General features: G+C 33.6%; 1 protein-coding gene across 6 annotated transcripts in view; it reads left to right on the top strand.

Moving 5' to 3' along the window:
* SNX13 (sorting nexin 13) overlaps positions 1-27,798 on the top strand; it is a 135,906-nt gene that overhangs the window by 88,315 nt on the left and 19,793 nt on the right. For 3 of the 6 annotated variants that reach the window (XM_043589039.1, XM_043589035.1, XM_043589037.1), the window contains 6 exons: positions 4,045-4,149; positions 4,612-4,744; positions 7,326-7,363; positions 12,038-12,107; positions 16,364-16,536; positions 27,463-27,570. In XM_043589039.1, coding sequence (XP_043444974.1) covers positions 4,045-4,149; positions 4,612-4,744; positions 7,326-7,363; positions 12,038-12,107; positions 16,364-16,536; positions 27,463-27,570 — 627 coding nt within the window. The remainder of the gene's footprint in view (positions 1-4,044; positions 4,150-4,611; positions 4,745-7,325; positions 7,364-12,037; positions 12,108-16,363; positions 16,537-27,462; positions 27,571-27,798) is intronic. The other 3 variants (XM_043589036.1, XM_043589040.1, XM_043589038.1) reach the window with 1 other exon arrangement.

Raw genomic sequence — 27,798 nt, 5'->3', positions numbered from 1 at the left:
TGAGCTGTCAGTACAGAGCCCGACGTGGGGCTCGAACTCAAAAACCGCGAAATCATGACTTGAGCCGAAGTCGGATGCTTAACCAACTGAGCCACCCAGGTGTCCCAGGACTTTTTAATTTTTAACATTATGAATATTAAAACCATGTTTTCTAAAAGTTGAGACGTGAAAATGAGGATAATTACAGTACCAACATCAGCATGACCTAGACAGTGCCAGAAAAGAAGACTAAATGACTATGTCGTTTTAATGACATACCTGGATTAGGGAGAGTAACCAAAATGACGCATACTACCTGATGTATAAAAAATGTTTTGAGATTGGTCTTGGTGGAGAAGGGGATATAAAAGCAATTATTGAAACTGAATATTGCAAATAATTTTAAATTAATAAAAAGTTTTTACTTTTGTTTTTTGTTTTTTTCCATCTCCCCAAAAGACCCCAGTGATCAGTTAAAACTAGTGAGTATTAAGTGAATTAGCTTGGGCACAGTGTACAAATGAACACACATTAGCCTATCTGTCCCTTGCTTGCTTTGTAAAAGTAGAGTTACTTTTAAACTGAATAGTGTTACATTTCATGATTCAGAAGTTTCAGCTGAAATATCCTGTGGGTAAACAAGAGAGAAAGTTTTGATAACGTGTTTTGGCCCTTTCAAGTTTAGAACTTATTCTGGCAGTTCTTAACCAGCAGTCATGCTTTTGGTAGTGTATTGTGTTACATCAAATTGTGGCAAGAAGGGTATATTTCCCATAGCTACTAGGTTCTTTGATGTGAAGAAATGGGGAGTTTTAGATAATCTTGCTGTTTAACATTTTAATAAATTGCAGAAAACATAAAAGAAACTTTGCTTTTATATAAATACATATTTATCAGACAGTGCAAATGAAAATTTTGACAAATTTCTTTCAGTCTATAAACTTCTTACCAAAGAAAATGAAAAGATCTTACCTGCTAAACATGTATTCCTTCTATACAATACTGCTAAAATGGGGTACCATTTGCTTACCTGTGATACCGAGGTTTTCATAAAAGTTTTTTGGTCAATTTTTAGTTTCTTCAAAACATTCATAAACACTTAATGAGATTTTTGACATTATAAAAGTGTCAGAAAATAAGCATTTTAGACATTTGCTTCAACATGGCTATGGCTATCGTTGCCAGCCATAGAAAAAATGCTAAAATATTGATAGCAGTAAAATCATGTTTTCAAAGAATGGGAGAAGAATAATGTCTTCTAATTTGGAAATACATAAAAAAATAAATATGGTGGAAAGAATTATGGTAAACAAATATTTTTATTTTTATTTATTTATTTTTTTGGTAAACAGAAATTTATATGCCTTTTTCTCCAGAACTGTTGAATGATCTTTGAAGAGGTTAAGAGGAACCTTGAGAAGGATGATTTGACCTAAGTTGTTTTTGTGTGGGTTATAGAAAAACTCAGTGAACAAAATGGCTAATGTTTTTGTTTGTTTGTTTGAGATGAGACTATTGAGGACTCAAAAAATATCACCAGAAAGGGACAGCCAGCTTTAATAGGATTTTCTGTTTCTTTACTAAAACTATAATTTGTTTGGAATTCACCTTCACTCTCACAAGTTTAAATGATCTGTGTGTTTTAAAACCATTTTTCTTGAGGAAGAGAAGTTTAACTTTTAATGACATGCATTATGCTTTGAAGTGTTTAAAATGGGCATTTTAGACATAAAGTCTATATGATAAATTCTTAGATACACTGGGCCTATAGGTCTAAAAACCTGCTGCTGCTTTTAGTAAGGAAAGTCTTAGTATTCTGTGCCAAAATGGTTTTATTGAAAGGATATTTATTTATTTATTTATTTAATTTATTTATTAAAAAAAAATTTTTTTAATGTTTATTTTTGAGACAGAGAGAGACAGAGCATGAACGGGGGAGGGTCAGAGAGAGGGAGACACAGAATCTGAAACAGGCTCCAGGCTCTGAGCTGTCAGCACAGAGCCCGACGCGGGGCTCGAACTCACGGACCGCGGGATCATGACCTGAGCCGAAATCGGCCGCTTAACCGACTGAGCCACCCAGGCACCCCGAAAGGGTATTTATTTAACTTGATGTCATCACATTGGACTGATAAGGGAAATAAGTGTGATGTAGGCTTAAGAACAGAGGTAAAAGTCAAGGTGAATTTTGTATTTGGTTGTATTCAGTTATACCCCCTGGTTTAAGGAAAAAAAAAAAAAAAGTCCTAAAGTCTGCAGGCAGATTAGAGAAGTATTGTTAAAAAAGGAAACATAAAAAGTAAAAATATCTTCATCAGATCATGGAATAAAAAGGAAAGTAATTTTTTTAAGTTAAATATAGATAATACCTGTTTAGTCTTATTATATTTTTAATCTTTTTAAAAGTCTTCTATTCACTTTAATAATACACAATAATAAAGCCTGCAATATTTATTATATAATGAAGAGCTTAAAAGTTAAATTGTGTATCAGAAAACAGAACCTAAATAGTTAGGTTTTTCTTAAACATTATTTGTTGAATTAGTCCTATTAATTACTAATTGCCACTATTAAGTAGTCTTCTTGTTTAAATAATCACATTTGTGTAGTGGGTAAGTGCAGAACACACATTAATAGATAATTCTGAAAAAACACATTTTTGTATTTTTATGTGAAATAATAAAAAATGTATATAAATATTTTTTCTATATTGATTCTTTGAGATCTGGTCAGTTGTGTCCTGTGATAACTCTTTAAAAACGTTGGTCACCCTATACCAAAGATGAGGCTTAATTCAGTTCTGTATATTTGAGATTATAGGAAAAAGTAAGCTAAATGTGAAATGTGGTAATTTTCAAATTTGCATCTTCTTATTTCCTAGAAACTGATTTAGTCATCTTAGAGGGCAAAAAAGGACAAAACTAGCTAACATCAGTTCCTAATATTTTTTTACAGACTTGAAGTTGTTTAGTTTTTTTGTTGTTTCAGGGGAAAACATACACACACCACCACACCACATCCTCTCATACACAGTCAACAAATAAGCACCCTCCCCTTCCTCCTCCAAAAAGCTCCAACCACCCTGCACCACCTACTTGGGTTTACTAATTATAATGTTGAATTAACAAGGGAACATTAGAAGTTGTATAGTCCTTTTCCTATACATTTATAGGAAACCTTTCTTTTTTTCTGTATTTATCCATTCTTTTCTTTAGATAATTCTGTTGGATAGTATAAAGAAATTATTTGAACAATGCATTCTTGTTCTAGTTTTTTAAAAGTTAACATCCTTATCACTCATTTATTCTTCAGAGGCTTCAGAACTAAAAATTCAAGTTGACATGCTAAAGAAGACCATATTTCTAGTTTTTCAGCATTTTTTTCTTTCAATGAAGAAATTTTTCACATTGAACATCAGATTTTATATTTCTGTGGTACATCTGTCATATTATGCACTTTAAAATGAAAGTCGTTGAAAGAAATTAACTTTTCATATTTTTGCCCTCCCATATCACACTGGGATTTTGCTACAGCGATATAAAGCCAAATTTAGGAAAAGGATAGTCTCTTTTAAAGGCAACTTAAAAGGACTATTTCTAGTGTTAAATGACAAGTAAAAAATGGCTTATTGTTTTGGCAGTCATTAAATAGACATCCAGGGCTACTGGATGTTAAGCACTAATTCCTAATGACAGTGTTTCTTAGGTGCTACACACTGGGATTGTATGCCTTAGATAAATCTCTCATGGTTACGTAATAATCGTAGGTGGTATTATATCCATTTTGCATATTGTGGAAATTAAGCCTGTTGAGAGGGAACTTACTTACTCAGCAAATGCCAGGATTTAAATCCATGTTTGTCTCCCATTCTGTATTACATTATGACAAGAAGGTTTGGTTCTTATTTCAGCCTTATTAAACATCACAGTGTTGTTTACAAACCAAGGATTTTTTGCCAATTACTTTCAATAATATAATTCCACTATGTAATTCTTCTATAAAGAATAAACTTGTATTTAGAAACGCAAAATGTCATTACTACTATTATTTTTCTCTGTTTGTTAGGCATCTCCAAGAGTTACTGTTGATGATTATTTGGTAGCAAAATTAGCAGATACTTTGAATCATGAAGATCCAACCCCTGAAATCTTTGATGACATTCAAAGGAAGGTATATGTTGAATTTCTCATTCTTATGAAAAATATGTATTTCCTTGTACATGTAATTCAGTTTTTCAAAGGTTATTGAAACATAAAAGTATAAATAACTAAAAAGGTGAGTAATGGAACCCAGATTTCTCAGTTACAAAAAGGATAGGCCAGTTTGTTCACTTAATTGACAAGTGAGGAAAATCCTTATGTTGGGTTGGTATTTAAATCTAAAGGGCCAGATATATAGTCTTAGACTTTCATGAGTTGATGATATGTCAGTAACCTGACGTAATGTATTTTACTGTGATCCCGGAGCCTTTGAAATCATTATTTGTGATATAGGCTTATTGCTGATATCTTATAAATACGGAATCTGATTCTTTATAGCAAGACCTCTGTCTAGCTTTTGGTGAAATCTTATTAGTGAAAATTAGTATATTATCTGTATTAATGGTGGAATATCTTAATTTATTTCAATAAGGTTTATGAATTGATGCTACGAGATGAAAGATTTTATCCTTCCTTCAGACAGAATGCACTTTATGTGCGCATGTTAGCCGAGCTGGATATGTTAAAAGATCCTAGTTTCAGAGGATCAGATGATGGTGATGGAGGTAAGGTGACACACATTGCACATGTGTGTGTGTTTGTGTGTGTGTGTGTGTGTGTGTGTGTGTGTGTACACATAACGTATTCCTACATATATTCTGTTGCCAAAACATGATCTTTAAAACAAGATAAAAAATACCTTGAAGCCCAATTATAAATTATATTTAAAATTCTATAAATGAATGACAAAGTTTAGTTACCTCACTAAATCAAAATGTTGAAAATTTAATAACAGTTTAGAACATAGCTATAAAAGCCTTGGAGTCTTAAAGAATGTTTTCTTGAATTGTATCACCCAAATATTTTTTATGATAGTTTCCCTTTTGCTAATAACTAATAGTATTCATGATTAACAGGATTATTGAGAGGATTAAATGAGATAACAAGTAGTGATCCTGAGAGTGTACCATAATCCAAAGAGCATTGTTTTAAAAAAAAACAGTTTTTTCCCCTTTAATTATACCCTGCAGAGTATAAGCTGGAAGAAGCTACAAAAGTCATTTGTTTCAACATTGAATTTTTTCAGATGAGGCTATTACCGCTATGGCATAATGAGGAAAGCAGATTTTGAGAATCAGAATATTTAGATTTTACTCCTGTTCTCCTACTTAGTACCTCTGTGATGTTGGCCAAATACTTAATTTCTTCAAGCCTCATTTTTCTTAGTTGTAAATCTAGGATAAAATTTTTGCCGTATCTTCAGAGTTATTTTGATATCATTTGTCGGATTTAAGGGAAATTATGTACATAGAATGATTTATAGACTCAAACACAAATACCAGTTTTTATCAGTAGTATATAAGCTGTTACTTAAAAATAGTGGGAGAGGCAGCCCTTAGAGCACAAGTCTCCATATTGTGAGGCCCAGTGGCCATTTTACTTGTGATCCAATTCATTAGTACTTATTAAACTAATTAAATATATAAGGTTTGATTTATTTCAATAAGGTTTGAAATAGACATTGCTTGTCTATATAAGCAATGAAAATAAAAAGTAAATGGGAAAGATTTGACAAAGTAATTATTTTAAGAGAATGCTTTAATTTCAATCATTTACTTATGAATAGGTTTTAAGGGCTGGACCACTGGGGTTGGAGATAAAATAGATCTCTTAGGTAGTAAGCACTGCTTTAAAAAGTATCTCCATTATAAAAGGTTCTTAGCCTTCCTTCTCCTCTGTCTCCCCTTCCCCACTCCCTGGTCTACATTAATAAGATATTACTTTTTAAATAATCTAAGAAACCCAGTTAGAGAAGTTTACATTTGAGTTTTGTTAACTTTTATATTGGTTGTTGGTCTAGTATTGTGGGAGTTTTAGTTAATACTCTTTCTGGTTTTATTTCTAAAACTGGAATAATATTCCATTAACTGGATTTGATTGCATAATTAAGGAACTTTTTGTTTTTGTTTTTGTTTTTTTTGAAGAGTACTTCTGTAGGAGCTAACCTCAACTTTAGTTTATCTGTACTTACTGTGTCTGTTGAAAAATCTTTTACAAAGCTGCTGTGAATTTGCAAGTAGCAGCGCTATTTCCAGAAAGGACTATTAGAATTTTTTTTGTCTATTTTAATTCCATCTACTTTAGAAATTTCTTAGTTTTGTGAAGTGGATTTGCTATATGACCCAGAATGAAAGAAGATATGTTGAATCATAATCAGCTAATTGTATGAGCTTCTAAATGATATATAATTTAAAATGGCGATAGTAGCAATATATCCTGTGGGAGTAGTTTTTGATCCTATAGTGTAAGAACTTTTCCAAAGTCTTGTAAATTCACTTGTAGCTTTTATTCATAATCTCTTAAGTGCTAGAAACCATACCTTAACTTAAAACTGTATATGAATTTTACTTTACCATACATTAATTTGTATTTTTAACAGAGGTGCATCTTAATGGATAACTTTGCGCGTTCAGATATAGAATAAAAAACTGAGGGAAAGACATTAATTTTAATAATGTATAATTGACTTAGCTCTATAACATTACTGTTTAAAAATAATTTTAGTTGCTTTTTAATTAAATGGCATTGTATATGAAGTTTTATATTATCTTGTTTTATTAGTGAGATATTTAGGAACCTAGGGTTGCAATGTTTTTGAGCCAAATCTACCAAGAATAAGTGGAAATAATAGCTATATTAATAATCTATTTATTCTTCACAGGAAAGAAAAGTTTTATTTGTAATACGTCTTAATCCAGTAAAAACTAACAAAATACTTGAGACCTTTCTTAATTGACTTCACTCTGCAGTGTTTTCCTCATATTTACCCTGTATCAGACAACTTCATATGATAATGGGAAAATAAATATTTAATAATTGTTTTCCTATACATGAACACCTTTTTTTGGTATATGTTTTAGATGGGGCAACTTAGGTACATAAATATTTTCACTGAAATACCTGGCTTGGAAAACCATGAGGCTTAAGGAAACAGGTGTTTGGGAGTACCGTACCACAGTTTTCTGTGCTCTTTTGTTAATAAGTCTTTGCTTTGGTGACTTTCATTCTTAGTGTTTTAACCTTAGATAAAACAACTCTTTCCAAAATGTTATTAATGTATACTAAGTTGAATTTCCCCTTCCACAGAATCTTTTAATGGGTCTCCTACAGGAAGCATAAATTTGGTAAGTACTCTTATAGGGTGCCTTAATTATTAAAGTGGCTTGAAAATATTATAAAAGGTGAGCCATAACATACATAAATAAATGATATATTAGAAGCTCTCAGATCATGCTTTAATATTTTAAGAAGTTACTTGCTTTAAAAGAAATGTTAAATTCTCATATAAGAGCCTCTGAAATTTATTTATTTTCACTTATAAGAGTGTGCTTAAGTCACACCTGCATAATTCAGTTGTATTTGATAAAAAATTGATTTCATATTTTCATTCCCAATATTTAGTATTTTGAAGTGACTTTGAATAGTGGTGTTTTGAATAGTAAACTTGTGACATATAAACGTGTACATTGAAATTTGCTCTTTTTGTGTGTAGAAGAGAAATATAAAATTAGTTAGGATATCTGAAAAATTCCAGGTATTTCTTATAGTGTACACTGTGACAAATTCAGGTTTTTGTATACATAAAAAAAGCTTAAAGTCTTATAGTAAATTAAGCAACTTTATCTTATGATTACAGGTTTAAGAATGACATATTTTTAACATATAAGCTGTCATTGGCATTTTATACATTCATAGTAAAGTGTGAAATAATGAACATTTTAGTTCTTTTATATATCCATCCTTGGCATGAATAACTTCATAAAATGTTGCTAGGAAGAAATATCTTCTGTGAAAGTTTCAGTGCAAAGTTTATGGGGGGGGGGGTTAGGGAGAGATTGTTTCCTTTGTTTTTCATTCTAGCTACACTACTTTCATACGTTTTGTAATAGCTAAATGGTCTAGAGGTCCATTATCTTATGTTGTCTTCTGTATTACTACATTTATTTCAAAAATGACCATATTGAGTGTTTTATTACTCTATAAATTACATAACCTTTAACAAAATATCAAGGAAGTCAGCTATAGTGTTATGTCAGAGGTGGTGTAACATTTAGAATATTTTCCTAAGTCATTTGGTATCACTACCATTTTTTTGTTGTACTCCATAGCCTTATAACGAGAAGGAATAACTCCTAAAGCATGAAGAAAGTATTAGTAATAATGTTCATTATATAGAAAAAATGCCTAAATGCAATGAAACTTTTCCTTCATTTGAAATTTCAGGTATTCATATTTGTAGTGTTTGTATAAATGTATGAACACTAGTAACAAATACTTGTTTCCTTTATTCCATATTTGGAATAAATGCTTTTTCAAATAACAGTTTCTTTATCACATAGTGATAGAAACCAGAACACTATCTCGATTGACAAAGGTCACACTTGAGGTTGATGACCTGACATATTTTGTTATTCACTTAATTTTATTACATTTGAGCTTTTAAGTAGGTGGAGTCTTTTGCCTTCTTTTTAAATATATAGACAATTTTTAAAATTACTATTTTTTTAGGAAGAGAGTATGTGTGAGTGGGGTAGAGGGAGAAGGAAAGCAGGGAAGACAGAGAAAGAGAGAGAGAGAGAAAGAGAATATCTTAGGCAGGCTCCATGATCTGCAGGGAGCCTGATCCCAGGACCCAAAGTCAAGAGTCAGAGGCTCAACTGACTGCACCACCCAGGAATCCCAATATATAGATAAATGTTAGCGGATAGCTCCATTTTATTTTTTTATTTTTTTATTTAAAAAAAAATTTTTTTTTCAACGTTTATTTTTTTTGGGACAGAGACAGAGCATGAACGGGGGAGGGGCAGAGAGAGAGGGAGACACAGAATCGGAAACAGGCTCCAGGCTCTGAGCCATCAGCCCAGAGCCTGACGCGGGGCTCAAACTCACGGACTGCGAGATCGTGACCTGGCTGAAGTTGGACGCTTAACTGACTGCGCCACCCAGGCGCCCCTGGATAGTTCCATTTTAAAAATAGCTTGAAGTTTGTAAAATAGGTCATAATAGTTTTTTCCCATATAATAAGCAAAGAAAATATTTATTTGTATTGATTTACTCATTTTTCAATTGAGATTGGCACATGAATTGTAAACATTTCTAGCAGGGACATCATAGTTGTGTGGGTTATCATAGTAAATCTGAATTTTCAGTTTTTGACTTAGCATAGTAATTTAAAAAATGATCTTCTTATTTTTTTGCCAAAGATTCAAGAATCTTAACCCAAGGATCACTGAACAAAAACTATGTTTTATTTCAGGGCAGCATTAGTGTACTTGTTTTGATCATAGTTTTCTTTTGCTAAATAATACTTATAATTCTAAATCAGACTGTAATTAATATTATTTCACCACTTGTAATTTTATATAGTCTCCTTGATATTTACATTTGCATTATACCTGTGACTAGTGTTTAAGAGATGTTTCATTAGATTATTTCATCATATTTAATGAAAATAATACTTATTAATTGTATATTTTAGGTGTACTAAAAAGACATTTATGTACAAAGTTCTCTAACAACTTCTGGGTTGCATAGTATAAGATGCTAACATGTTTAAAGTAAGTAGCATTTAGCTGTTGAAATGTTACCTACAAGGCAAGGTTAATCATAATAATAATGATAGTAATTAACAACAATAATACTTTTTGAAAAACAGTTGTTATATATTCTCTGTGATAGTTTGTAATTGGAAGAAGATCATAGTAGATAACAATCTGAATTTTGTTGAAAATTCTATTTTCTTTGAAGCTTTTTCATGTAAAAGTAATATTAAAAGAAAGGTTATATTTCTAACAAGATATTTGACTATAGGTCATATGACCACTTAAATAAGTGGATTCTTTTTTTCTTTTCAAAGCATTATAATTTACGTTATAAACTGGCAAAATTGTAGAGCAAGTATTATGCCATTACATCATTGGGAAAACTGAGGTACAAGAAAGAACAGTTGATTTGGCTAAAGTCTCTTAGGGTATCACTGGAGAAGCCCCATTTTAACTAAATGATTCGCCTTCTTGACCAGGGGAATACTGTGGATTATTTGTATGAAATTATCATATTTTGCTTCTCTTAATCAGTCTTCAGTAGATAAATTTTGGCTTTCTCCTTAGAATGCAATTGCCTTAATTTAAATGGCTTTGTGTCACATGTATGGCTGCATTTAAGTCATTTAACTGACTCTTTAGTAGTATTGGTAATATCATGTTAAGACTTCGGAGTTCATTCAGATACTGTGGTTTTTAAAGTGTAAGATCTCTGAACCATATAATGTCTGTGTGTCAAGAAGTCCCCAAGACCATTTTGATGTTCAGTGATTACTAAGAGGACTCACAGGGCTCAGCATAGTCATGCTTATAGATAGGATTTATTATAGACAAAGGATATAAAGCAAAATCAGCAAAAGGAAAAGGCTCATGGGACAAAGTCCAGAGGAAACCAGATACAAGTTTCCAAGAATCCTCTCCTATGGAAATCTCATGGGACATACTTAATTCTCCCAGCAGTGAAAGTGACAACACATAAGAAATGCTGGTACTAAATAAGCCCATCTGAGACTAAGTGACCAAGGTTTTCATTGGAGGCCGGTCACATAGGCAAACTTCTGGTTAGTGTATACTAAAATTCAAGACTCTCAAAAGGAAAGCGGGTGTTCAACATAAACCGCATTGTTTATACAAACAGGTTAGGTACAATGAATGACTTTTAGCAGTTAGGCAATGGTGGGAACCTTCCCACCAATTGTCATCCAAGGGCCAGGCTTGTAATCAGTCCTTTCTGAGGAGAGCAATTTCAAGTTAATTCTTTTTTGTTGCTGTTTATTTTTCTCCAGCTTTACTGAGTTATAACTGACATAAAACATTATATAAGTTGAATACGTACAACATATTAATTTGATAATTACATAATGGTTACTACCATAAGGTTAGCTAACCCCTCTATCACATCACATAGTTACCATTTTTATATTAAGAACATATAAGATTTACCTTCAGTAATTTCAAGTACATAATATGGTGTTATTATTATTATTATTATTATTATTACAATAAATATAATTGGCTCAAGGTAACTCTTTCCTGCGGTCTATCATGATGTGATTATGTTCCCTTCTAGGTATGTGTGGGTGTATGTATCTGAGGCAAAAAAGTTTTAAATTTAAACCCAAAGGCCATAGTTAAAAAAGATTCATTTTGAATCACTCAGTAATGATTTTTGTGCAATTATTTTTCAAAATTATTTGAAATCTGTCTTAGAGTCTGGATTCACTTCATACAGATCACAATAATAGATAACTTTTTGTGTTAGGCAGTCTTACTAAATGTTTACATGTCTTCTTATTTAATCCTTATGTAACCAATGTGTAGGTACTATTATTCTCATGTTAGATAAGGAATCTAAAATTATTTCTAAATTAATAAAAATGCTAAATAATAAGGAATTGGTTCTAGTACATTTTAAAAAATTGAAATGTTAAGAATATGTCTACTGATTTTTTCCATATTTTTTTCTTGCCATGTATTGAATATAATCAAGAAGTAGCAAGTGCGGATAAGCAACGAAGGAAGAAATAATCTGATGTACTAAGTTGATTTCCGAATTTCTTTGTTTTATAGTTTTTTTAATTGTGGATTTTCTCTATCCTGTTCGTATAAATAGGATTATTGTTGGGGGATGGATACAAATAATATAAAGTTTACATGGGGCAAAGATGGGTAAGGCATATGTGACATAAAATGCTTTAACACTTTTTTTCCTATAAAATAAAAATGTATATATTTTTTTATTTTTTTTTTTCCAAGTCGTTAGATGACCTTTCAAATGTATCTTCTGATGACTCAGTACAACTTCATGCTTACATTTCAGACACTGGTAAGAGACTTTGTGGTATAATTATTGCTTAAAAATTATTGATTATTATTACACCTGGATTATTTTCCACATATATTTTTACAAACCATTTTTCTGTTCTATAGTTGTATTTTTAAGTTACATGTTTTTCTGCATTGTTTTTTGTTAACTTCTAAAATGTTTATTTGTGTATATGGTTTGATATATACTTTGTATCATGTTTGATGATATATGTATGTTAGAATATACTTATATATCTTCCTTCTCTAAGGTTGTTACTGTTAACACTTGGAAAAGCTTAAATTCTAAGCATTTTGTCATAGCTAATAAACTTGAAACCCAGTCTTTTCCTCTTGTTTGTGTCTAGCTGATAACTGTCTGCAGAATTCTTAAGAAATCACTTGGGGTAGATTTTAGCTCAATCTTTTTCATAATGCAGAGTCAGACTAGATAACTGGGTTAATGAAACTTTGGTATAGGAGCTTACGGAAGTTTAGGAAATGCTTGGATAAGGTGAGAAACCTCTAAAGTTTTGTGACTCAGTCAGCATACATGCAAAATGGTTAGTGAACTGAGGAAAAAAAAATCAATTTACATCATTGTCACTGGGTTATTAGATAATGCCAGTGAGTAGATAATGGTGGTTTACTTGTCCAGCCTCTCACTATTCCTAGATTACAGGATTATGTCTGTCAGATTACATTTGAAATATTACCATATTGAGGTATCTCAGTTCAATTTCTTGCTTACGTTTTAGGTACTAAAAAGAGATCTTACAGTACCAATGCAGTTTAAAAGATAATTTGCATCTTTTTTTTTTTTTTTTAAGATCTCTGTTTTCTTTTGCTTCTCACTGGAGCTAGAATCTCATTTTGCACTGTGTTACCTGCCATATTTCTGAAATAAGTTATTTATAATTGCTGTCTAAGTTGTTCTTTTATCCTTTACAGTTAGTTGGTGCATACACTACCTGCTCTTAAGGGTCATTGGATGACACCTTTGTCAATAAAACCAGAAGTTTTGTTGCTTTTCCTTCTAGCTTTTGTTATAGTTGTTTCACTGTTGTTTCAATTTTGCTTCCTGAAATGTAAAATTCTTTTTAAAAGTCTCTCTTTTCTTTGTTGGTTTGTCTTCCAAATGGGAAGATATTTCCAAACTGCAAATATTCAGTATTTGTCCTTATTTCTTTCTTGAGGACTTTATACTTTATGTCTCAAGGAAGATACTCATGTTCATGTTTCTTTTGTAGATCTTTCTTTTCTCTAAACATTCTGATTTTCTAGCTCCTTTATCCATTTATTTAAAAGTATTTATTAGCTTCTTAAAATGTATAGAAGCACTAAAAGCATTTTTAATAAATTGTTATTTCTGTCAGACAAACTTAAGTATGAATACTAAAGAGGCAACATAATATAGTTGTTAAGAGCATAACTTTTTTTCCCATTTGCGTGGGTTCAAGTCCCAGCTCTGCCACCTAATGGTTGGGTGAACTTGACAAGTTCCTTAACTTCTGTGATCCATAAAATGGATCAATAATAATGTGTACCTCACAGAGCTGTTATGAGACTAATTAATTACATTAGTAATTACATGAGTAGCCATTATATATTAGTGTTTGTTCAGTAAATATTTTACCAGTTAGGCTTCATAGTCTCTGAGTCTAGATTTTATGTTTTTAACATCTTATTACAGGAAGTAGAACGTAGATTCTAGTGAAGTGCTTCTCAAGGAGTGATCCATGGGCTACTGAACACTTCTCTTTGTGAAATCTTTAAAATTACTAGCTAAATTAAGCAATGTACTTAGTGATGAGAGCTTGATTTACATTCTGGTCTAGTTCCTTATCTCATTCTGGATTAGTGACAAATAGCTTGTACATCACCTGCCATAAGTAACATTGTCTTAATGAAAGCAAAACCTATTTCCACTGTAATATCTCACCGTCATCTTATAATAAATATATGCAGCCTCATTATCTGTTTTTAAAATCAAATTACCTTTTTGTCTTCTGCACAACCTATTCTTCCTATTGTTCATGCACCCGAGTCATGAGCTCCTCTGCCTGTCAATTTGTGAGAAATCTTTTTTAGAATGCTTTCTTAACATTCTTCCCTTCATGTCTTTTCTATTCCATCCTAGTCTTCTTGCTCTTGTTAACTTCTAGTTGGTTATGATTTGTTGCCTAATAGGCTTCTGCTTTCTGTTTTCTTTCACCAAACCTCTCTTGAACACAACAGATAAAACTGTTGCCTCATTGCTGTGCTAACTCTGTTGAGTGGTGCTGGTTCTATAACAGGATGAAAAAGTTTGGTGCAGTTTGTTCTGCACAGGTCTCTGTGAGAAGGATCATTGGAAGAAGTGAACAGTGAATAATAAATAATGTTACATAGAGCTAAAGTCTCAGAGAGTGAAGCAACCAAAGTCTATCCCTAATCTTATATTTTGACAAATCAGGAAATTGATATTAGATAAAAAGGGAACAAAGGACAATTCTGAGTAGACAGAACAAATCTTAGAAAAATGTTGATGAAAGCCTAAAAGAGGTTTCTGTCCAAACTGCATTTGCCAATTTAGATTTTTAGCGTTCATACTATTAAAATAATTTAGTAAGATGCTATGCAAACCCTTCTTGGCCTAATTATATACAAAATACAAAATATTTAGTCAGCCACTATTTCCCCTCACAATTATGGATTAATGTAATCTATTATTAGAAGAGCAATTTATACTTGTGGGCCAAATGGTAGTCTAAAGTGCTATTGGAAATCCTGCCTTCCACACATAGAAAGGCTGAAAACAGTAAAATAAAAATAGCTACAGGGAGAAATGTACAGGTGCCATAGGCCATGACGCAAAATAAATTTAGGAAAGCAAAGTGGAGTTGAAGCCAGGAAGCTCACAGGAGCATAAACATTGCTATCTTGATTTTAATTTTTTTTTATTTTAATCAAAAAAGATTTTTTTTTATTTTAGAGAGTGAGCAAGTAGGGGAGGAGGGCAAAGGGAGAGAGAGAGAGAGAGAGAGAGAGACTAAGCAGGCTCTGTACTTAGCATGGAGCCCCATGTGGGACTCAATTTCACGACTCTGGGATCATGACCTGAGCTGAAACTGAGCCACTCGGGCACCCCTGCTATTTTTATTTTTGAGAGCATTTTCATGTCCCTCAAATTTAGAAGTAGCAGGATGAGCTAAGGCCATAGTAAGCTGGAACCTAGTACTTCACATGAAGCCCAGAGTAACCAAGGGTGGCTTAATAGGAACGAGGAACTAGAAAAACTTAGCCTGGTGTCAAGAGAATAAAACAAAGAATGCCAAGATCATGTCTGGAAATGGTACCCACAAGAAATTGAAAGCCCGTCTTGATTCCCAGCGTGGGTGTGTCTAGATATAGCCATCCTCAAGTGATTGTGTACCACAGGGTCTCCTAGCCTGAGAGGATATTAAAAACACTTGTAGAGATAAAAGCTAAGGCAAGAATGCAACACTTTGTCAAAAGAACCAAAATAAAATCATAGAAAAAAATACTGTAATTGAAACTGAGGTCAGTGGATGGATTAAGAATTAGACCAGATATAGATGACTAGAGACTCAAAACTTGTAGAGACCTGAAGAAACAATCTAGAATACAACACTAGAAAGAGGAAAGAAACTGGAAAATAGGAAAGAAAATTAGAGAAAATGATTCACAACAAATGTCTTAAGTTTAGTACAAAATCAGAACAGGTTTTGAGTTTACCTCACTAGGATGCTGTGTAGGAAAATGTCTTTAAAAAAAAAAATCTCCAGAATGAACTACATTTATAAATGTTTGATAATTGTAAACAGTAAAGAGACCTTGCCAGAGTGCATGAATTGTAGTTCTTGGCTTTTGCTTTCTGTTTGGTTGGAGAGATATTAATTGAAATACAATTGAATAGTGAAAGCTAGTATCAAAGGTTGTTATTTTATTTCTGTTACTTTTCTTTTAATTAAATATGTAGAGAATAATGTTACATTATGAGGCGGTAGTGTGGTGTCATACTAAGAATAGGTACAGGCTCTTGAGGAAGTGAGTCGAAGTAGGTAGGTATCACTGTGTGGCTAGTAGTGTCATCATAAACTTATAATGTGAATGTGAGTCCAGAGGATGGGAGTCTTTTATCCTTTGGTGTCATCCTTTTGTCTCAGTCTGTCATTTCAAATTCTTCTTCACTTCATGTTCTTTTGTTTGTTTTTGTTCTTCATCTTCCTCTTCTGTGTGTGTTTTGCTCCTCTTCATTTTGTTTGAAATGACTAGTATATGCTGACTATGACCCATATGCTGTGGCAGGCGTTTGTAATGATCATGGCAAGACGTATGCATTATATGCCATCACTGTTCACCGGCGTGGTCTTAACAGCGAGGAGATGTGGAAAACCTATCGCCGTTACAGCGACTTTCACGACTTCCACATGAGAATCACTGAACAGGTAATCCTTCACTGAACGTACATTTTCGAGTTTGTGCATTTTTTGTTGTTTCCTGATTTGATGTTTGATTCTAAATAGCTCTGAGGATGCTAAGATAATGAGCAGAGCCAAAGGAAGTAAGGTAAGAATTTTTGTATAGTCAGCATAATGTTAGAATGATTAGGAGCATTTAACCAGTAAATCAATCTTTAACCAGTTATAACCATTGTAGACTAGTGACAAAATATCAGTGGTCTGCTTTGGAAAATTATAATGAATGTATCTTTCTGACTTTGTGTGTATGTGTGTGTTTGTGTGTGTGTGTGTGTGTTGTGCTTTGCAAGAGGTATTTGGGATTTGGGTTTGGTTTAAGACATGGAGGAGTATCACTGTAGGGCATTTTGTGTTTTTATTTTGGACAATATAATCCAGAGTTATAGTTATTTTAAATAGTATCCTTACCCAATAGTGTAACAGTTAAATCCTTGGTCTATTAAGTTGTTTTAAGAACCACAACCTAAATTAAGTTTAACATTAGCCAATTAATGTTTTAATTCTTACTAAATACATCCCTCTTGTTTTATAGAAGTATGTGGACGCTTAAAGACAACAAATGTAAATGAATTATTTCTCTATTTTAATTTTTTATTAAATACTTTTTTCCTTAACTTAAAAAAAAATAGACATCATCACATGAATTGGAATATGTGATCTATGGAATGTAACTTTTGAGAATCTGTGATTTCATTCAAAGTTTTTTAACTATACTTGCTGGTTTTAAACCAGTAAAAATACTGATAATTAATGGTGACATCTGAATGGACAGAAGCTTTGAAATGACATTGTATTATTTGAGTAATCAGAAAATATCTTTTTTCAGTTAAGATAATGGAAAAAATATGGTCGGCACCATGATCATTTCATTAAAATACTTTGTGAATAGAGTGAGATAATTAATAGCTTAAAAGTGATTAAAACCAGATTAGGGCTGACTCCAGAAGCCCATATGAAAAATGCTATTTTAAATTATATTCATAAGGAAATTAACAACTTTGGACATGTCTATTCGTCTGTTTTCATTGTCTTGGTTTGTTTCTTCAGCTTAGATTGATTTTTTTGCAGAAGTGAAAGAATTTTCTGTCCCACATTGATGAAATAATTGCTTTAATTTTATAAATATTACCTATTTTAGAGTCTAAAATCCCACAGCTTATATTGTCTTTCTTCACATCCTCATATATCAACCAAACCTGATAAATTTTAAAATAATTTGAATTGCTAAGTAGTTTTATTTACTTGGAAATCAATGGGAATTTGGAATAATGTGAAATTTCCTTTGTTTGAATAGTGTTAACTTTTTATTATTAAGAGGAATAATAACTGCATAATTTAAATATTCTAGGCAAGGACTGTAAATATCATGTTTATGTTTACATATTGACAATTATAAGTGAAGAGCATACTTTAAAAAAAAACCTTTATTAATAGAACAGTCCATTCAGAAATTTTCTTTTACAATACAGCAAAAATTAAATTAATAAAGTGAATTCATTTTTATATTTTTATTACTTTTTTTTTTTTTTTAACATTTATTTATTTGAGAGACAGGGGAAGGGGCAGAGAGAGAAGAAGACAGAATCTGAAACAGGCTCCAGGCAGTTAGCTGTCAGCACAGAGCCTGATGCGGGGCTTGAATCCACAAACTGTGAGATCATGATCTGAGCCAAAGTCGGTTAACAACTGAGCTACCCAGGTGCCCCAAGAGAAGTCATTTTTAAAAGGGCTCAGTGCAGGCAAAGTGCATGTGTTTTGACTTTGTGTTTCTTATCAAGTCACAGTAGTGTATGATTACTTAGATTGCTCACAGAGCTTAAGAATTTAAAAACAAAGCTTCTAAGTGAAAATGTAGCTTTAAGGAAAATGCTGAACATTTGTAAATAAGACCCAAGCTATTTGCCTTTTAGCTCTGCCTTATCTATATTTTTAAACTCAAATGTCTCATAAAACAGCAGAAGAAAAATGCAGTGATTCATAGTAATTCATCAGTTGGTAACAGTACAACCTATTGACACAAATAAATTTTAACTCCATAGAGCTCTTCAAGTGTTAACATTATTTTAAAACAGGTTTTGTTTTCTTAACTTTGTGATGTAAGCTTTTCCAGTCTAAATATACTATTTTCTTTAAAGATGTTTTTAGGCTCATTGGATGTTTTATTGATAAAGATTTATAAAATTGAAAGAAAATAATTAATATTAAATATCACGTTATTTTAGAAATGGCCTGAACTACACATTTATTTATTCAGCATATATATATATATATATATATATATACACACACACACACACACACACACACACACACACACACTGAGTTTTTCTGTGTGCCTGGTACTGTTCTCAGTGGTCAGAATACAACAGTGAACAAGACAGACCTAGTCTTTGCCTCTGGGATCCTACATTCTAGTAGACACTGTGCAATTGTATTATATTGAGTGAATTGTATATTAGCACAGATAAAATACTAGTGATTTAAAAAATATTAAGTATGCTTTAAGGTAACTGAGTAAAAGTATTATGTGCTTGGATATAAACAAATTTTGAATCCTTGTAACGTTTAAAAAATATTTTAAAAATATTTTAAAAATAATGGGGGGCACCTGGCTGGCTCAGTCATTAAGTGACCAACTTCAGCTCAGGTCATGATCTCACCATTCATTCATGGGTTTGAGCCTCATGTCAGGCTCTGTGCTGACAGCTCAGAGCTTGGAAACTGCTTCAGATTCTGTGTCTACCTCTCTCTCTGCTGCTTTCCCATTCACACTCTGTCTCTCAAAGATAAATATTAAAAAAAAATACATTCATGAATTTTTGCAGAGAGAGTTATATTACCTTTCAGGGAATGGGCTCCCTTGTATTTAAATATAATCTTTAAAATACCACAATTATAGTAAGTTTAATTAGAGTATAAAATTTCCCCATTTTTCTTTTTATAATAGCAATATTTGAGAAAACTATGAGTCCTATATGCTTCTGTTCTAGACAGTTTAAAAAGGAGTTTGATAATTTAGGCTTTAAGAAAATAACTATTTTTGTGGCATTTAATTTATTTTTTTTTATTAACAACATTTAATAATTTAAAGTTTCTGAAATTAAAAAAAATTCTTTTTAATGTTTATTTTTGAGAGAGAGAGAGCAAGTAGAGGAGGGGCAGAGAGAGAGGGAGACACAGAATCTGAAGCAGGCTCCAGACTCAGCTGTCAGCACAGAGCTCAACATGATGCTTGAACTCACAAACCACAAGGTCATAACGTGAGCTGAAGTCAGACACTTAACCAACTGAGCCTCTCAGGCACCCCCAAAATAAATTGTTGTTTTATTGCATACTGTTATATTCCCTTGATGTATTAATTTGCCAGGGCTATCATAACAAAATACCACAGACTAAGTTGCTTAAACAATAAAAATAATTTTCTTGCAGTTCTGGAGGTTAGAAGTCCAACATCAAAGTGTTGGTAAATTTGTTTTTTTCCTGAAATATCTCTCTTTGGCTGTCAAATGGATGCCTTTCTTAATATGGCCTCACATGGCCTTTTCTGTGTGTGCTCACGTCCCTGGTGTCTCTTTTCTCTTTGCGTGTTCAGATTTCCTCCTCTTATAATGATACCAGTCAGATTAGATTACACCCACCCTGAGGGCTTTGTTTTACTTAATTCCCTCTCTGAAGTCCCTGTCTGCAAATATAACCATTCTGAAGTACTAGGGGTTAAAGATTCAACATCTGAACTTGGGAGCGCAGTACACTTCACCCATAACGTACTTGTAATACTAGAATAAAGTATGTATTCTGTAAAATTAAATCAGTAGTTTAGGAGAGGTGGGTGGCCAACATGGCTGAGATGTAGGGGAATCTGTACCTCCCACGTCTCTCAAAAAAAGAAGGGCTGAAGCCAAAGGACTTTGAACCCCAAGAGTCTGGGAGGAAAAGAAACTAAGTTTACCAGGGAGAAACCAGGACAACCTGAGGGGCCATAGGGCTATTTCAAGGAAAAAATTAAACCACACCTGGTGAAGGGTCCAAAACATCATTACGAGTAGGGAAATAAAATAACCAAAGTCACAACAACAGAGAGAAAGTAACACTCTCCACAAAACACCTCCTGAAGGGCCAGACCCTGGACAGTGTATGACCCCCTTTAACATAGCAGTGCTCGCAGATGTAGAGCACACATGACAAGCTTTTAAAACTCATAAGGGACAGAAAACTAGCCAAAATAATGCAATGGAAGAATTCTCATCAAATTCCAGAAAGAAATGACAGCTAAAAAATTGATCAAAACAGATACAAGCAACATAACTGAACAAGACTTTAGGAATCTATTGCCACAGAGATCAAGAGTCATCATGAATTAAAAAAGTGCTATAAATGAGGTGCAAGATAAAATGGAGGTGGCCACAGTGTGAACTGAAGAGACAGAGGGGAGAATAGGTGAATTAGAAGATAAAATTATGGAAAAAGAGAAAAAAATCCAGGATCATGAGGGGAGAATTAGAGAACTAAGTGATTCAGTGAAACGGAACAATGACTGTATCATAGGAATTCCAGAAGAAGAGAGGGAAAGGGGCTGAAGGTGTACTTGAACAAATCATAACTGGGAATGCCCCAATGTGGGGAAGGAAACAGGCATTGAAATCCAAGAGGCACAGAGAACTCCCTTCAGACGTAACTTGAATCAATCTTCTGCACCACATATCATAGGGAAACTGGCAAAAATACAAGGATAAAGAGAGGATTCTGATAAACAGGCCTTAACATACAAGGGTAGACACATAAGGGTAGTAGCAGACCTATCCACTGAAAGTTGGCAGACCAGAAAGGAGTGGCAGGAAATTTTCAGTGTGATGAACAGGAAAAATATGCAGCTAAGAATCCTTTGTCCAGCAAGCCTGTCATTCAGAATAGAAGGAGAGAAAGATTTTCCCAAACAAAAACTGAAAGAATTCATCACCAATAAACCAGCCGTACAAGAGATCCTAAGGGGGATTCTGTGAGTGAAATGTTGCAAGGACCACAAAGTACCAGAGACATCACTACAAGCATGAAACCTGCAGATAACACAATGACTCTAAACCCATATCTTTAAATAATAACACTGAATGTAAGTGTACCAAATGCAATCAAAAGACATAGCGTATCAGAATGGATAAAGAAACAAGACCCATCTATTTGCTGTCTACAAGAGACTCATTTTAGATCTGAGGACATCTTCAGATTGAAAGTGAGGGGATGGAGAGCTATCTATCATCCTAGTGAAAATCAAAAGAAAGCTGGAGTAGCCATACTTATATCAGACAAACTGGACTTTTAAAAAGGTGGTAACAAGAGGTGAAGGGCATTATATAATAATTACTGGGTCTATCCATCAGGAAGAGCTAACAATTATAAATGTCTATGCACCGAATTCAGGAGCACCCAAATATGTAAAACAATCACAAACATAAGCAACCTTATTGATAAGAATGTGGTAATTGCAGGGGACTTTAATACTCCACTTACAGCACTGGACAGATCATCTAGACAGAAAATCTGTAAAGAAACAATGGCCCTGAACGATACATTGGACCAGATGGACTTGACAGATACATTTAGAACTCTATATCCCAAAGCAGCAGAATATACTTTCTTCTCGAGTGCACATGGCACATTCTCCAAGACAGACCACATAATGGGTCACAAAACAGCCCTCAGTAAATATAAAAGAATTGAGATCATACCATGTGCACTTTGAGATCTCAATGCTAGGAAACTTGAAATCAACCCGAGGAAAAAGTCTGGAAAACCTACAGAAGCATGGAGATTAAAGAACATCCTGCTAAAGAACGAATAGGTCAACCAGGCAATTAGAGAAGAAATTTAAAAATATATGGAAACAAATGCAAATGAAAATACAACAATCCAAACCCTTTTGGATGCAGCAAAAGCAGTCCTAAGAGGGAAATACATTGCAATCCAGGCCCATCTTGAGAAATAAGAAAGATCCCAAATACAGAATCTATCAGCACACCTAAAGGAACTAGAAGCAGAACAACAAAGACACCCCAAACCTAGCAGAAGAAGAGAAATAATAAAGATCAGAGCAGAAATGAATAATATAGAATCACAAAAACAAAACAAAACAGTAGAACAGATCAATTAAACCAAGAGTTGTTTTTTTGAAAAGATAAACACAATTAATAAACCTCTAGCCAGGCTTCGCAAAAAGAAAATAGAGAGGACCCAAATAGATAAAATCACAATTGAAAATGGATTTATTACAACCAATCCCTTAGAAATACAAGCAATTACCAAGGAATACTATGAAAAATTATATGCCAACAAACCAGACAACCTGGAAGAAATTGGACAAATTCCTAAACACCCATACAGTACCAAACTCAAACGGGAAGAAATAGAAAATTTGAACAGGCCCATAACTAGTGAAGAAATTGAATCACTTATCAAAAATCTCCCAACAAATAAGAGTCCTGGACCAGTTGACTTCCTAGGGGAATTCTACCAGACATTTAAAGCAGAGTTAATATCAATCCTTCTCAAGCTGTTCCAAAAAATAGAAATGGAAGGAAAGCTTCCTGACTCATTCTATGAAGCCAGCATTACTTTGATTCCCAAACCAGACAGAGACCCCATAAAAAAGGAGACCTACAGGCCAATATCCCTGATGAATATGGATGCAAAGATTCTCAACAAGATACTAGCAAGTCGAATTCAACAGCATATAAAAAGAATTACTCACTATGATCAAGTGGGATTCATTCCTGGGCTGCAAGGCTGGTTCAACATTCGCAAATCAATCAATGTGATACATCACATTAATAAAAGAAAAGAACCATATCATTCTGTCAATAGATGCAAAAAAGTATTTGACAAAATACAGCATCCTTTCTTGATAAAAACCGTCAAGAAAGTCGGGATAGAAACATCATAAAAGCCATTTATGCTGGGGCGCCTGGGTGGCTCGGTTGGGCGACCGACTTCGGCTCAGGTCATGATCTTGCAGTCTGTGAGTTCAAGCCCCATGTTGGGCTCTGTGCTGACAGCTCAGAGCCTGGAGCCTGCTTCAGATTCTGTGTGTCCCCCTCTCTCTACCCTTCCCCTGCTCACGCTCTGTGTCTCTCAATAATAAATAAATGTTAAAGAAAAAAAATTAAAAAAGCCATTTATGAAAAGCCCACAGCTAATATCATCCTCAGTGGGGAAAATTGAGAGCTTTCCCCCTGAGATCAGGAACGTGACAGGGATGTGCACTCTCTCCACTGTTGTTTAACATAGTGTTGGAAGTCCTAACATCAACAATCAGACAACAAAATGAAAAGGCATCAAAATTGGGAAAGATGAAGTCAAACTTTTCACCTTTTGCAGACAACATGATACTCTACGTGGAAAACCTGACAGATTCCACCAAAAGTCTGCTAGAACTGATAACATGAATTCAGCAAAGTCTCAGGGTACAAAATCAATGTACAGAAATTGGTTGCATTTTTATACACCAATAATTAAGCAACAGAAAGAGAAATAAAGACACTGATCCCATTGACAGTTGTACCAAGAACCATAGAATACCTTGGAATAAACCTAACCAAAGATGTAAAAGATCTGTATGCTGAAAACTATAGAAAGCTTATGAAGGAAATTGAAGAAGACACAAAGAAATGGGAAAACATTCCATCCACATGGATTGGAAGAATAAATATTGTTAAAATGTCAATACTACCCAAAGCAATCTACACATTCAGTGCAATCCCAATCAAAATTGCACCAGCATTCTTTTCAAAGCTAGAACAAACAATCCTAAAATTTGTATGGACCCACAAAAGACCCCAAATAGACAAAGTAATATTGAAGAGGAAAACCAAAGCGGGAGGCATCACAATCCCAGACTTTAGCCTCTACTACAAAGCTGTTATCATCAAGACCATATAGTATTGGCACAAAAACAGACACATAGACCAATGGAATAGAACAGAGACTCCAGAATTGGACCCACAAATGTATGGCTAACTAATCTTTGACAAAGCAGCAAAGAGTGTCCAATGGAAAAAAGACAGTCTCTTTATCAAATAGTGCTGGGAGAACTGGACAGCAACATGGAGAAGAATGAAACTAGACCACTTCCTTGCACCATACACAAAAATAAACTGAAAATGGATAAAGGACCTAAATGTGAGACAGGAAACCATCAAAACCCTAGAGGAGAAAGCAGGAAAAAAAACCTCTTTTACCTTAGCCACAGCAGGTTCTTACTCGAGACATCTCCAAAGGTAAGGGAATTAAAAGCAAAAATGAACTGTTGGGACTCATGACGATAAAAAGCTTCTGCACTGCAAGAGAAACAATCAACAAAACTAAAAGGCAACTGACAGAATGGGAAAAGATATTTCCAAATGGCATACTGGATAAAGGGCTGGTATCCAAAATCTATAAAGAACTCACCAAACTCCACACCCGAAAAACAAATAATCCAGTGAAGAAATGGGCAGAAGACATGAATAGAGTCTTTTCCAAAGAAGACATCCGGATGGTCAACAGACACATGAAAAGGTGCTCAACGTCGCTCCTCATCAGGGAAATACAAATCAAAACCACACTGAGATACCACCTCACACCAGTCAGAGTGGCTAAAATGAACAAATCAGGAGACTATAGATGCTGGCGAGTATGTGGAGAAATGGGAACCCTCTTGCACTGTTGGTGGGAATGCAAACTGGTGCAGCTGCTCTGGAAAACAGTGTGGAGTTTCCTCAAAAAACTAAAAATAGATCTACCCTATGACCCAGCAATAGCACTGCTAGGAATTTACCCAAGGGATACAGGAGTGCTGATGCATAGGGACACATATACCCCAATGTTTATAGCAGCACTTTCAACAATAGCTAAATTAGAGAAAGAGCCTAACTGTCCATCAGCTGACGAACAGATAAAGAATATGTGGTTTATATGTATAATGGAATACTATGTGGCAATGAGAAAATGAAATATGGCCTTTTGTAGCAATGTGGATGGAACTGGAGAGTGTTGTCCTAAGTGAAATAAATCATGCAGAGAAAGATACCATATGTTTTCACTCATAGTTGGATCTTGAGACACTGAACAGAAGACCATGGGGGAGGGGAAGGGGGAAAAAAAAGTTACAGAGAGGGAGGGAGGCAAACCATAAAAGACTCTTGGATACTGAGAACAAACTGAGGATTGCTGAGAGGTTGGAAGAGAGGGGAAAGTGGGTGATGGGCATTGAGGAGGGAACTTGTTGGACTGAGCACTGGGTGTTAAATGGAAACCAATTTGACAATAAATTATATTAAAAATAAATCAGTAGTTTAGGATAATGTAGATAAGTAATATTCCGGAAAATTAAATATTTTTAGGACACCTTGAAAAATTAAATTTATTTCCATAAGGTATGATTTAAAAAAAAAATTCTTAAAACCAGGAGCTCTCCACTGGACATTTGATCTAATGAGGACCTATTTTAATACTGTTGTGGCCAAACAAATTTATGAATATCACTCCAGCATAACATTGTCCCTGTAAATTGCATGTTTCCTTTTTTTTTGTTTTTGTTGTTGATTTTTTGGGGGGGGGGTTGCCTTTGTTGAGGCAAAAGAGTTGCCTTTACCTTTCATGTATAACATACAATGAACTTATTCACATTATAGTGTCAAGCAACTATCTGATTTGCCATTCCATTTAAAAATTTATCAGAATGGGGTACCTGAGTGACTCAGTCGGTTGAGGCTGATCATCTGACTTTAGCTCAGGTCATGAACTTGCGGCTCGTGGGTTTGAGCACTGCATATACTCAGTGCTGTCAGCCTGTCAGCGCAGAGCCTGCTTTGAATCCTCTGTTCCCCTCTCTCTGCCCCTCCCCTACTTGCACTCCCAAAAATAAATAAATATTGAAAAATAAAATAAATTATCTGAATCTTTAAGTTTGGAGATATAAATCATCCTGCATCTTTTCATTTCCTCTTTAATCTCTGCAGCAGGAATGAATTTTCTCTATAGATCCATTATTGTTGATGTTTTTAAACAAAGAATGGTTTTAGAAAGTTTGTTTCACTTCAGGACATGTATCACATGGGAAAGACACTAAGATTGCTTGAAATTTCAATTACTAGACTGCTGGCCAGGCTTAGTCACTAGCTAAATGACTTTGCTTTTACACTCTCTTAGCCCCTGGTAGAGTTAAAATTGTATATGTGGATCTTTGAAGGTGTGCCTAAATGTTAAGTCTATAAATGCTAGACTTAGAGCGTGTATACTTTGTGTTCGTGGCCTTATAAAGATAAGATACATATTAATGGCTCTTAGACTTTTTCTTAGTAATCTGTGAGTTCATTTCTCATGTGTTTGGTGGGGAAGAAGTGTCAGTGTTACACTATAATTGTTTATATAGAGTTGTAGTATAATTGCAATCTGTATTTTGAAATTACCTTTTTTTTTAATAGCTATTACAATGATTAACTGATTTAAAGTCATTAATAGTAAAAAAGATTTGTTAGATTTCTTAAAGAGCCAGAAACTCATGGATCTTTGATCATTAAAAATATATTTGCTAATACTTTATTCGTAAGTCAAAATGTTAAAGAAAACACTTTTAAAACCTTTTAGTATTGATAATTCTGAACAAAATCGGGAGTTTTAAAATGAAATCCCATGTGGACATCACCCATCTTTATTAGTTATTCATGTTTGTCATTCTTAATTGAAAATACTCCTTTATTAATAAATAGCATTACTACTGTGTTTTGGACATATTTTCTTATTTTTGCTTAGTATAATGCATTGTAAAATAATCTGTTAAAGATGCTTTTGATAGAGGATTGTTATTTGGAAAATACTTTTTTTCTATAAAACTAAAATTATTGAATGTATTTTATCTTCTAGTTTGAAAATCTGTCAAGTATTTTGAAGCTTCCTGGTAAAAAGACGTTTAATAATATGGATAGAGATTTTTTAGAAAAGAGAAAAAAGGATCTAAATGCATATTTGCAGGTAAGCCCTTGTTTATTATTACTCATGGATTTTTATTTTAATATAGCATATAGATATAGTAGATTTTTCTTTATTAAGTAATGTTTTAATATAATAGTGGAATAGAATAGCACCTTTGAGTAGCATGTCCAATGTGACATGCAGTCTGCTCAGTAATTTATCAACATTATTTCTCTGTTTATTGACAAAGAAGTTTCCTGGACACTGAGTGATCGGGATTTTGTGTGT

Source organism: Prionailurus bengalensis, chromosome A2 (assembly GCF_016509475.1).
Source record: "Prionailurus bengalensis isolate Pbe53 chromosome A2, Fcat_Pben_1.1_paternal_pri, whole genome shotgun sequence".
Classification (NCBI taxonomy): domain Eukaryota; kingdom Metazoa; phylum Chordata; class Mammalia; order Carnivora; family Felidae; genus Prionailurus; species Prionailurus bengalensis.
The sequence above is the reverse complement of the archived record's forward strand: the minus strand, read 5'-3'. Positions and strand labels throughout refer to the sequence as shown.